Below are 13015 nucleotides of genomic sequence, written 5' to 3'. Positions count from 1 at the left end.
CAATGTTGCAGTAACCAGACAAGTTCTGAACCTTTAATAAACAGTCGGGTTAGGATGGCTTATTTTTAGAACATCATGCATGAGGAAGTCATCAGAAACCCTGGTCTGAAGGTCAGGAAGTCTCAGTTCTTTTGTTAACTTCCTGTTCATTCTCAGGCACATGTCTGTGTAGTTAGAAAGATCCATGAGAGACTGGCCATTCTTTCAAACTGAATACATTACATATGAAGATGGCACAGATAAGGAATTAGGTCAGTATTCAAACCCAGGTTAATAGGATTTAAAGTCAGAAGGGAAGAGAGGTCATGTAATCCAACCTCCACACCTGACACACATGGAAAATGAAGCCAGAGAAGATAAGCCACTTGCCTGGAGTCACATAGGTAGTAAGTGGTAGAGTCAAGATTTGAAACCAGGGTTTCCCATTCCAAATCATGTATTTGTTACTTTAGAACAAATCATTGTTGAAATCACTGGCAGAATAAAGCAATTTGCTTATCTGAAGGCTTGTGGACTTCACAAAGTCATTGTCCAAAAAAAGGTTGACCTCAATTCTCAATATTGTGCTGGAATCAAATAGAGATGCCTGCCACCAACATTTCCCAATGGCCACCATTATTGGACTAAAGAAAACTGGAAAAGCTTTCTTTTGTCTTTCAGCTTGCAGCCATTCCAGTTCAGGTTTTAATATTAGCTTTCTCTTGCATTATAGTTAGGGATAATATATAGTTAAGATGCCCTGAGCTCTTCGGGATACTCGTTTTTGTCAAACTGCTAAGACCCATGGGGGGCAGTTAAGTGGTACAGTGGATAGCGATCTGGGCCTAGAGTCAGAAAGGCCCAAGTTCAAATCCATCCTCAGACATTTACTAGCTGTGTGAGTCCATGGGCAAGTCATGTAACCCTGTTTGCCTCAGTTTCCTCATCTGTAAAAATGAACTGGGGAAGGAAATGGCGAACCACTCTAGTATCTCTGCCAAGACAAATGGGATCATGAAGAGTCGGATGTGAATAAAATGACTTCACAACAAAACCCTGGGACTAGTCCTGAGAACTGGACATGTAGGAGCCCATCTCTGATGTGCCTTCATTTAAGAATGGTACTCCGGAAAGTCTCATCATCATCGTCATCATCATCATCTCCCAACTCCACACACCCAAACTTGATCACCTCCAGAAACATCATTCTGCATGACTGAATAAGCTCAGAAACTCACATTTCCTTAGATCTCTTCCCACCCCAGCTGCACAACTTCATCATGCTCCGAGCTGGACAAACTCCTTTCTCCCCACTTTTCAGTTTCTTTTTATATGTTGTCTCCCATTATATTGCAATCTCTTTGAGGACAGGGGCTGTCTCAGGTATTTTAGCACAGTGAGTGGCATGGCAAACACTTAATAAATGTTTGTTGACTGACTCTGAACTAGCCAACAAATAGAATCTAGACCAGATATTAGAAGAATAAAAATGACCCTAGAATCCTTGAAATTCACTGCTTATAACTTTGGTGACTCTTCTATTTTGCAGTAACTCTTCTTGGACAGGAGTTTGGGTAGAAGACTTTCCCTACAATCCCTGACATTGTATGTGTATGTGCACACACGTATATATTTACAGATTAGCATGGGCATATGCATGTATACTTATTTATGTATAGTCATATCTGAATTTAGCAGAAAGGTCCTGTTCCTAATTGGCTTCTTGAACACCACCCTCTCTTACCTCCATTGCCCAGACAATCAGTCAAATTATGTTATTCTCATCTTATGTTCTCCTTGCTCTGTGCCTTTGTCCATGCCATCCCTCTTCCCTGGGTTGTACCGTCACCATCTTTAGCTGCTAAAATCCTTCCCCTCAGGCCCAACTCTGATTCCATATCTTCTTGAAAGCCTTCCCTGGTCTTCCGAGCTCAAAGTGATATATCTCTATCCTATTTTAAATTCCTTAAAGCACTTTTCCTTTGTACTTATCTTCTGCCTTACATGGTAGTCATTGGTATACCTGTTTTTTGACCATTATTAGATTGTAAGATTCTTGAGGGAAGGTCCCATGACTTTTGCTTTAAATTTTATTTTATTCTCAACTTAAGTATAAAGCAAGCATTTCTATAATAGAGAACAGAAAAAATTATGATTGTATATGAAATTGCAAAACTATAATGTACAAACTATTTCTTTCAAATACATAATAATCATGCAACCTTTTGTTTCCTTTTTTCCCTCCCTCTCCCACCTTGAGATGACCTCCAATAGACACAAATATGTGATATATATACACACATACATATGCATATATATACACACACACACACACACACACACACACACACGCACACACATACAGATAAATACCACTATGTACATACTTCTAATTATCAGTTCTTTCTTTGGATGCAGATTCGCAGAGAGCATCTTCTTTCATATGTCCTTTGCAGTTAATTTGGGTATTTGCAATCATCAGAATGACTTAGTTGCTCAAAGTTATTGCTAAAACACTGTATACAAAGTTCTCTCGTTTCCACTCATCTCGCTTGCTGTACCCTCCGTACCTAACAGTATCCTGAACAATTTTTGTTGTTCAGTCATTTCAGTCATGTCCAACTCTTCATGATCCCATTTGAGGTTCTCTTGGCAGAGATCCTGGAAAGGTTTGCCATTTCCTTCTCTAGTTCATTTTACAGATAAGGAAACTGAAGCAACATATGGTTAAGTGACTTACCCAGAGTCACACAGGTAGTAAGTGTCTGAGGCCAGATTTGAACTCAGGAAGATGAGTCTTTCTGACCACACTCTATCCATTGTGCCACTTACATGCTGTGTACAAGGTAGATGCTCAATAAGTTTGTGTTCAATTTGAGTATCTTTAGCCTTCCTACATCTTACAAGGTTAAATTGAAACTCCTTTGACAGCTTTTAGAGGTTCTCTATAATCTCTAATCTTTAGAGTCTCTATCTAATTTATAATAATCTCTACTTCTCTAAATTTATTTCCCTCAACTCCTAAACAGGTCCTCTTCTGTATTAGGCAGGCTGGTTGCCTCAACGCCTCTGTGAACATGACATATTCACTTTTGACGTCTGTACTTTTACCCAGACTTTTTCCCTTGCCTAAAATGCCCTTTCCTTCTCCACTCCTGCCTCCACCTACTAAAATAGTATTTATCTTTCTTCAAGGATAAGCACAAGGATGTGGATAGAGTAGAAGATGGACTGGGGGTTAGATTCTGGGATCATAGCCTGACTCTGATGCTTCCTACCTGTGACCTTGGGGCAAGTCACTTAGCCTTTCTGAAGTTGTACCAGATGACCTCTAAGATCCTTGCTAGCTATAAATCCTGTGACCTTGTGATGCACCAGCTCTTCCATGAAGATTTCTTAAATTTGTTAGGATACTCTAATATTTTGCAGAAATTTAAATGTGATTCATGATAGAATCTATTATCTAATAAAGCAAAAGTTGAATTACACTTTTTTACTTACCAGTAAATATATAGATCTACTATGAAAAAACAAAATCCTAAAGGGTCAAAAGTGGAATTTTATTTGGATTTTTTTTACTTGTACATAATCTATATTAAGATATACAAACAGATAAAAATGGTCTAATAAGAGTAAGTCTGTTTATACTACTTTAATTCAATTTACAATAATCGTGGCAAAATACTGAAAGGAGATGACAAAATACTCCAATTTTAAGAGAAAAAAAATTATTGGCTACTCTGGCTTACATCCCACTAGTCGTTAACGGGTTACAATATACCACTTTATTTTGTTTATCATTAACAACGGATGCAAATAAGTACAAAATTTTCACAACACATCAGTGAGGTGCTCATAAAAGTTTCTGGTGTTATAAATTCCACTGAAATAAAAAGTAGCTATTAGAATATTTCACTTAAAAGTATGGAATTCTCTAGCATGATCTTTTCTTAGAAAACGATAATAACATGTGCCAAGCCTTCCTATTCAGGGGTTGCCTTGGGATGATACTGCAAAGTCAGGTGCCTTCTTGCTACTTGACTTATTTAACTAGGTATCTGTGGTGACTTTTCACACTCAGTTACATAATAATTTCATCCCTTTCGTCTAAAACTAATACTATCCAATATACAATCACAGCAGGTTAATGATCCTATAGCAACTTAAGCAATGAAGGGCAAATCAAAAGTTAATGGTTTGAGATGCTGATTATAAACAACTTTCTGTCCAGTGACCCAAACTGAAGAAGTTAAAATATTAGAAATGAAATTTACTTCTCATGATCTCCTTCTCCATGCCCTCCCTCTTTTGATCTTTTAATTTGGACAAAGGAAATGAAAAATTCAAAGAAGCTCCTTTATCGTGTATTGGCACAAAGTTGAGATGGCAATCTGGAATGAAATTTTAGAATAAATCTTATTTGTGGAGAAAATATCCCAACACAACCTAGGCTGTAGGATTAAACCACCTCACAATATCCTTTTTAAAAGAAGCACAAACTTATCAGAGCAAAACCGTTTTTTAAATACTATAGTGGCAAATTCAGAAGGATGAAAATAACTTGTGGATTACACTATAAGTAGACAGCTAATAATTAAGGATGTGCATAATTATGGGGGAACCAATTTTAATTTTTTTCTAGTGATAAGATATAAATAGAAAGAAGAGAAAAACCATGAATGGGCAGGGGGTGAGAAGGTATTGTAATGTGCTCTTTTCCTCCTGAGAACAGAAGGTTCTTAGGAAACAAGGAGGTTTTACCAAATATTAGGCCTAGAATTATGTAGATTTCTTCTCGTACAAAGATTATAATCCTAATCAGAAAAGAAAGATTCCCTCTCCCATCCCACCCCTCTAAGATGCCCCAGGAATTAATACAGCAAAAGAGACTTCAACAAAAAGGGAATTTTAAAATCCATTAATAAACAAACAATTCTATTCAGAAGGAGGGCAGGAAAAGGAAATAATAAAAAGTAAGAATCCTTGCTTTTTAGAATAAACTCTAAGTACAGAAAGCAAAGGAGTTAACATCTAATCAAATATCGTTAAGGAGACCCAAATGAATAGGTACAGGGGTCTACAATAATTTTATAAAGGAGACAGACACCAGATTGCTCGGAGTCTAAATGTTTGTGCTCATCAAACCCATTGGTCATCAATATCCAATGCAACGGCATTATGAGACTACGCTCATGAGCCCCAAAGTAAATATCTATCTATCTATCTTCCTATCTATATCTATATGTACATACCTTAGGCCAGAGGGCCAATATCTCAAGTCTGGAAGATGATCAGATTCGTTATTTAACGTTTCTGTTTACATTTCTACTGTGAAACTGTATGTGTGCGTGTGCGTATGTAATTCATTCTCCTTCCATTCATTACAAGTATCAGTGGCAGTCCAAAGACTTGAGAGTTCATTTTAAATGGTTTAAGTATTTTAGAAGCTGCATGAAATACTAGATAGAAAGATGGCCTTGGGGTCAGGAATACCTGGGCTCAAGTCCCACTTCTGACACATACTGGCTCAGTCATTAAGTGTCCCAAACAATTCTCTAAAGCCATAAACTGCAGAAGAGTTGACTGATCTAAACTCGTAGAGGTAATTTCCTTAGCAGAAGTCCCCTATACTACTAAAAACACAGTTCTAGACCTCACAAAATATATATAGAGTTAGTCTGGTATGACATTTTATATATACATAAGCATGTATATATACATATAGACACACATATATATGTATGTGTTGGTATATCTTAAAATTTTACAATCTTTTTTAAAATAGGAGCCGAGTGTGAGTCAGTAGTCTCACAAACTATAATCAGGGCATGGGGAATTAATTTAGGTTAAATAAGTAGTCATCATTCACCCAGAATTAAAAAACAGAAACTCTAGTGTATGAAATTTCCAAAGGATCATTTCAAGGTGGAACATTGGCCTCTGTGGATCTTAAACGTAAATAAATATAAACGATAGCCAGAAAAAAAATAAATGGGGTGATGGGGTGGGGAGTTTAGTGAGATGCTCCATTCACAAAGATGATCAAGAAAAGTGAGGTACGTTTTTACTCTATGTGCCCAAGGCTAACTGCATCAGAAATTATGTGCTTCCAGGATACCAACCATGTGGTTTATCTCTGCCTCTAGATAGAACCACGAAAAGTGGGAATATACTAATCACAGGTTTTATATAAACTCTGGCTTCTTAGACCTGTTTTTTTGTGATTCATTCACTGAAAACTTAATATTCTCAAATGATCTTAGGCTGTCTCTGAAGAGTTACCATTAATTAACTACTGTTAAAACTCAATGTTCACTGGCAACCCCCCAGGCAGAAACGCCCCTTCTTTCACAGCATTACCAGCACCGAGGCCCTTGGAGCCCTTTGTAAAGATCATGAACTGTATTTACTGAGTGCCCACAGGACGAGGGAAAAATCACTGTGGAATCCCTCCTAAGGATGGGCTTTTGCAATATTACAGTTCCTGGTGATTTCTGAGGATCATCAAAGAGTATGCAAAGGAAATAGTGTTCTATGAGAAAACGTTCAAATTCACACACAGGCTACTAAACCAAGAAATAAAGCACAGAAGCATATTAAGAGATTTTGTTTGTGTTCACTTGGTAATTTTTCTCCCTTTGTGCCAAATTCAGAAGCGTATACTAAGAGCAAAGCCAAGCAACAAACTGTCTGACTGATATGAAGACAATCACTGACATAAAGCTGTGAATTTTGTAACAATCTCACAACCAGGCAGTTTCACAAATAGAATTCAAGTCAGCAGAGTTATACTGAACAATGAATGTGAAATAAAACTCCTTCCCTGGCCAGGAGGGAAACAAAAAGCTTGCTCCATAACAGTGCAACAACAATAGCACATTTTCTTGTGTGAAGCACATGATTTGCTATGTTTAGTGGCACTTAAGTATTACACAGTAAATACTGGAAAAAACAAACCTGGAATTTTTGGATGTGCAGAAAGCATAATCACATTATTAATACAAAAGTTGCTAAGCTACGGTGTTATAATAGCATTACATGAGCAATGAGGCCACTACAAATTTTCAACACACTGCCTGACCTGTTGGCCAACAGTGTCATCAATTGCAACGAGCTGCCCCACTCAGTCGGACCAGTCATTCTCATCAAACTCCGAGTCGTCGTCAGAATCGCTGTACTCTACTGCGATCCGTCTGGACAGGATGGTCGCCACATCGTTTCCCACAGGCTCTCGTTTCGCTTCCTGTTCCCGTTGTTCTTGCACCTTTTTCAGCTGAATTCCTGTGGGCAAAACCGTTTAGAATGAACTCCCTTATTCTGACCCAAATGCAAAAATCAAAATTATTATTAGAGTAATGATACCAGAATTGGGGGGGGGGGGGGGACGACAAGCATCCTAAAAGGCTTGAAAGGAACTATAGCACGGGCAATGTTAAAATTTCCTGAAGAAGACAAGTGAATGAACACCCATCCATCAAACAATCAGAAGTTGTCTTTTCCAATAAAAGCAAAGAACTAAACTGGTAAGAACAAATTTCACATATAGTATGCTGCATGCATCCTTAGGGTGGGAAAGTGGTGCAGTGGATAGAGTGCAGGCTCTCGAGTCAGGAAGACTCGTCTTTGGGCCTTGGGCACTTAGTAGTTGTGTGACCTGGGCAAGTCACCTAACCCTGTTTGCCTCAGTTTCCTCATCTGTAAAGTGAGCTGGAGAAGGAAATGGCTAACCACTCCAGGATCTTAACCAAGGAAAAGCCCAAATGGGGTCATGGAGAGTTGGACACAACTGAACAAAAACTAAGTGTGTGCCATTACGTATTATCGTTTTTAAAAGAGAAGCAGTCGGACCCATTCCATCTAACAGCATTCTCTGATGAAGTAAAAAGTTGGTCAGAAAGCTCTGCTTATTGGACACACTTCTCAAATGTATCCATCTACTTTTCTGCCTCACTAAAGTGTGGCACACATGGATGCTTCAGGGAGCAGTGGTTTCACTGATACAGGTGTTCCCTCTGCCAGGCAGGACTGTAACTATTAAAAAATCAATAAACGAGTATTTATTAAGAGCCTGTTATGTACTAGGAATACTGCAAGGTGCTGGGACACAATGGGAAAACATATGGAACAATCCCATCTTCAAGTAGCTTACAGTCTATCAATAAAGACAACATGTACATACACACACACACGCACACACATGCACGCACACGCATGCACATGCACGCATACACACACAAGTAAAGACTATTACCAAGTAATTCAGAGGAGGAGGAGGAAATCAGGAAAAGGCTTTATGGAAGTGGTAGTATCTGAGTTGATAAGTTAAGGATTCTAGAAGATGGGGGAAGAATAGGAAGCTGGACAGAAGCATGGGGATAGGAGTATGTCATGTATGAGGAGCAGCAGAAAGGCCAGATAATCTGGTTGAACTAAGAGAGTAAAATGATGTGCCTGATAGACTGGAAACAGGCCGTGAAGGGACTTAACTGCCAAACAGAGGCGTTGGTAGCTGATACTAGAGGCAGTTAGGAGCCACTGAAGCTTACTGAGGAAGAGTGACAAAGTTATAGCAGGGCAAAGGTGTGATATTCCAATCCAGTGCTGAAGAGATATGGGGAAAAAACAGTAAGCTATTCAAATAGATGAGTTGTGAAGGAAGAAAAGGAGGAAGGAAGGAGAGGAAGGGAAGGAGGGAGGGAGGAATGAAGGAAGGAGAGAGAGAGGAGTGAAAGAAGGGAAGGAGGGAGGAAGGGAAGGAAGGAAACAAATAAGCATTATTAAATACTTACTATGTGCCAGAAACTATGATAAGAACTTAACAAATATTTCTAAGTTAATCCTTACACCATCCTTAGAGACAAGCACTATTACGATATTCTTATTTTATAGGTAAGAAAACTGGGATAGACAAAGGTTAAGTGATTGGCCCAGGATCACATAGCTAGCATCAGGCTGGATTTGAACTAAGGACGTCCTGATTCCAGACTCGTCACTCCATCCACTGTACCTCCTGGTTAGTTATAAGCCTAAAACCAACATGACATTTTTATATTGAGATCGTTGCCTTAGAACTATCTTATTTTATAGTTAAGCCTAAATTTGAGTATTTTCTTGTTATTTATATCTTTCTCCTAAAAGTATAATGGGGGCAGCATACAGGGAGAAAGGAAAGGAGGAGAGACCAGTTAACTAAGTGTTAACTGGAACATAGTTAAGGTGTAACTGCACAATGGTTATTCAAAACAATTATTACGGACACTAGCTACTCCATGAAGGTAGAGATATAACTAGAAGAGAGTATCAAAAACTCGCTTTCTAAAAGGTAACTGCTTTGCGGCATGTTTGCACTCACCCATCCGAATGGCGGCAAGAAGATCACTCCGAGCATCACTGATGGCTGGCTGAGCTGGTTCTTGTCTCTTCGCTTCGGCCCCTGCAGGGCCATGCATGGGGGAGGATGAAAGAGAAGGCCCTGCTACAGGAGGACCAGGTGGGGGAGGTGGGGGACCAGGAGGAGGAGGAGCCGTAACAACAAGCCCAGTAGAAGGTGGATGGGGAGTAGTGGTGTATGTGGAACTAGTCGCTAATGGAGGATAGGAAGATGGCGTCGGAATCTGGAGAGGGCTAACAAAAGCAGTTTGTGCTGAAGGAATCATGGGAGGCGGTGGAGGCGGTGGTGGTCCTGATGGGCTGTAATATTCAATTATTTGTGCTGGGAGCATCCTGACAGAAAGAGGAAACACACCAAGTCACCAGAATGTCAGCAGAAGGTGAAATTTTCTGAGGCTCTAAAATCTACGGTCACATTGTATATTGAGGGTCTAATTAAAACTACACAGTGCAAGCCTATCCACTTTCTGGGAGTAGTTTCAAAAGTCCTGCTCAATTCATTAGCACAGCATATCATATCTTTGCTTAATTCATCTCAGACATAAAAATGTTTCCAAAGGTAAAAGGAATATTTGTGGGAGAAAGCAATATCATTTCCCTGCTGATCACAGAATCTAGGAAGGCAGGAAGAACATTATTAATGCATACTCTACAGTAGCAAGTAGCATGCAAACACATAGTTAATCAAGTCTGGAGGAAAATCACTACGAATAACTGTAGGACAGAAGTGAGACAATTGAATTTACTGAAAAATAAGGAAGAGACTGCAATGCCCATTTCAGCACTGGTTGTAAGGCAATGCTTCAGAGAACATATTTAAGCTGAGAGGAATGATAATACAAGTGGCATATCTGACCAAATGAAGGGGCATTCAGGAACTATGGAATTCATTTTAAGGAGAAGAAGAAAGATATTTGTTTTCTAACTGGACGAAAGAAAATTATGGGTCCTGGTGAGAAGACATCATAATGCTCTGCCAAGATGAGCAAGGTCGAGGAGAGGGGGTACAGGACTAGGCACAGGGATGGTATAGGGTTAGATTAAGCTATTTTTCAATGTGTGTTCAATTTCATCTTGTTTTTTACAATTAAAGTTAATTTCTCTGATCATTTCAATAAACATTTGGTAAAAGTCTGCTATGTGCAATGTACTGTGCTAGGTGTTAAGAGAACTATGAAGATAAGTGGCACAGGTGTCATGCCCTTCCAATCTAATAAGATTAAAGATATTTGTTTATCCCTAGTTAGCTTATGGGTTTAAAAATGCCTCATGAAACAATCCCTTCAAATTCCCTATAAAACGTGGTGGTTGTTGTTAAACATGATATAATTACAAAGGAGAGTGGTCTACAAGTATGTTACTGCCCCTTTTATATGCCTATAATTTGGCATTCCTGATAGAATTATCGATCAGAAGTGAGGTTTTCTCTTGCAAACACTGTCACCCATGAATTATTAAAAATAAAATCAAAATGCCAACTACATCTACTGTGCTTTCAGAGTCCAGGCACGAGGAAAGTTTACCCATAGTCCGATGGCACCAAAGGTGCAGAGGCCTGTGAACCCTCAGAGGCCTGGGGTGGGGGTGGGGGTGGCTGCTGAGGTCTGTTCAAGGTCATGTGCCTGACTGTGGCAGAAGGTGGTCTGTTATACTCATGCTCCAGGGCTTGGTTGGGAGCCCCATACTGCTGTGCATCCCCTGCTACATAAGAAGGAGTCACCGGCTGCTGATGAAGAGAATGATTTGGAGTGGCGGGATAAGAATAGTCAGTCACATCAGATGCATGGGACCTGTGATTAAGGGAGAAGAAATGGGAAGGAAGAAAATGACTTCCAGGTTTTTTTTTTCTTTTAATACACATACAACATCTGCTTTTCTGATATCATTTCATAAATTATGAATTCCCTATTCCCCTTCCTGCATTTTCATGAAAACTACAGAGCAATAATTGGGTTACTATTTTAGCCAGAAAATGCAAGTGTTGTTTGAAATTAAATTCAGTTTCAAAATGAGTATATCAGATGAACTGGCATGCAGTAAATACCGATACCTTATTGTTTTCAGTATTTTACAGTATTTACTCACACACGGAATAGTATAGAACAAATCAAATTAACAAACCGTATTTAAGACAGACATAGCATTCTAGTGCAATGAAATATCAACAGCATATAATTAGAAATTATGTAACAGTAGATAAATTGGATAAACATTAACAGTAAGAGAAGGAAAAGAAATTAAGAATGCAATGCAGGGAATAATTTTTTGCCTAAACAGAGGAAATGTATTTAACCAATGCAGAGCAGTAGTGATTTAATAAGCTTAATATTTAAAAGCCTTGTTTTCTTTGCATAAACAGCTGAGTGTAACAAGCTGAAAGGAAGGCAAATATTTTATTAGTTGAGCATAGAGTTCACAAAGATACAGAGACTGCTGCAGTCCAGGGTCAGCTAAGCCCAAAGGAGGGGAATGAGTAAAAGGACCTGTTTGTCCCACAGCTGCGGAGAACCAGGTGGCATTAGTAAGAGACAATCGTGCCGTTCTGGCACTCTGTTAAAGGACACATTGAGTCAGTAAATGGAATGCATATCATCGCAGGAAGACTGAAGCAGGACAGGCAACAAAAAGCCAGGGCTCTGAATAAAGCAAAAAAGACCAACCCTCTGGGCATTCTGTCCTCTTTCATGCTCCCTGCCTGTTCCAGTTTCTTGGCGTCACTCATGAACTCAATACCCATTTTCCTTCGTTCCCACTCTTCTTTTCTTGTTCTGACTTTCCTCACATTTATTTGCTGGTTTCTGCTAGGATTCAGCTTGTGTTTCTCCCTCTGAAGCAAAACAGGCAAAGAGACATTGGTGGAAAAGCCACAGACTGGATGTCAAGCTCTGGGACTTCATGCAGTGAGGTCCTGTGAAGGCATCAAGTGATTTTTTTTTCCAATGCAGAGGAGCTGTCGTTGTCATAGAATCCTTCATAGCTGTCCTTGTCCCTAACTGCAGCATAAGCTCCAGAAGATGGTGCAACTATGAAAGCATATTTGTAGTGTGTAAGCTCTGGTAAAGGAGTTAAAATTTTAACACAGCAAAGTGCAGGGAGAATCTGTCCTGTCCTGAGATTTGGTGTGTTTTCTAGATGTGTCCATGTTCAGGACAGTCATTAAAGAAAACACTTTGAAGACAAGGGGGAAGGACCAAGAGAGAAGAGAGATACTGACTGGTTTTAAAAGAACCTTAGCCAAATGAAAAACAAAGAGAATTATTTAATGAAATTATCTACTTAAAAACAAGAACATAGCACTGGGCTGCTTTGCTACCCCTCTAAAACGGTACTGTGATGTAGGGATGATATAGTGATGTAGGGGAGACAAAATAAAGAAGGGTTAATAGTGTAATAATGGTGAATGGATGAAGGTGGGAAAGTGGTATTTCAGAACCAGAATTACAAACTGACAACAGGGCAGTGTAGAGTGCTGAATCTGAAGTCAGAAAGATCTGACCTTAAACCCAGCCTCAGATGCTTGCTAAATGTATAACCCTGGGCAAGTCACTTAACCGCTTCCTGTCTCAGTTTCTTCATCTGTCAAATGGGGATAATAATTGTACTTACCTCCCAGGGTTGTTGACAGGAGAAAATAAGATATCCATAA

At 39.2% G+C, this 13015-nt stretch overlaps 1 protein-coding gene across 7 annotated transcripts in view; it reads right to left on the bottom strand.

The window, feature by feature from the left end:
* Positions 1-3518: 3518 nt before the first annotated feature.
* WASF3 (WASP family member 3) overlaps positions 3519-13015 on the bottom strand; it is a 186488-nt gene continuing 176991 nt past the window's right edge. For 6 of the 7 annotated variants that reach the window (XM_072611770.1, XM_072611773.1, XM_072611772.1 and 3 more), the window contains 4 exons: positions 12030-12196; positions 10893-11159; positions 9332-9702; positions 3519-7260 (listed from right to left, as the gene is read on the bottom strand). In XM_072611770.1, the coding sequence (XP_072467871.1) occupies positions 7103-7260; positions 9332-9702; positions 10893-11159; positions 12030-12196 (963 nt within the window). In that variant the 3' untranslated portion in view covers positions 3519-7102. The remainder of the gene's footprint in view (positions 7261-9331; positions 9703-10892; positions 11160-12029; positions 12197-13015) is intronic. The other variant, XM_072611777.1, reaches the window with a different exon arrangement.

The sequence above is a fragment of the Notamacropus eugenii genome, chromosome 5, assembly GCF_028372415.1.
Source record: "Notamacropus eugenii isolate mMacEug1 chromosome 5, mMacEug1.pri_v2, whole genome shotgun sequence".
NCBI lineage: Eukaryota > Metazoa > Chordata > Mammalia > Diprotodontia > Macropodidae > Notamacropus > Notamacropus eugenii.
Note: the sequence above shows the minus strand (reverse complement) of the source record. Positions and strands in the feature narration are given on the sequence as shown.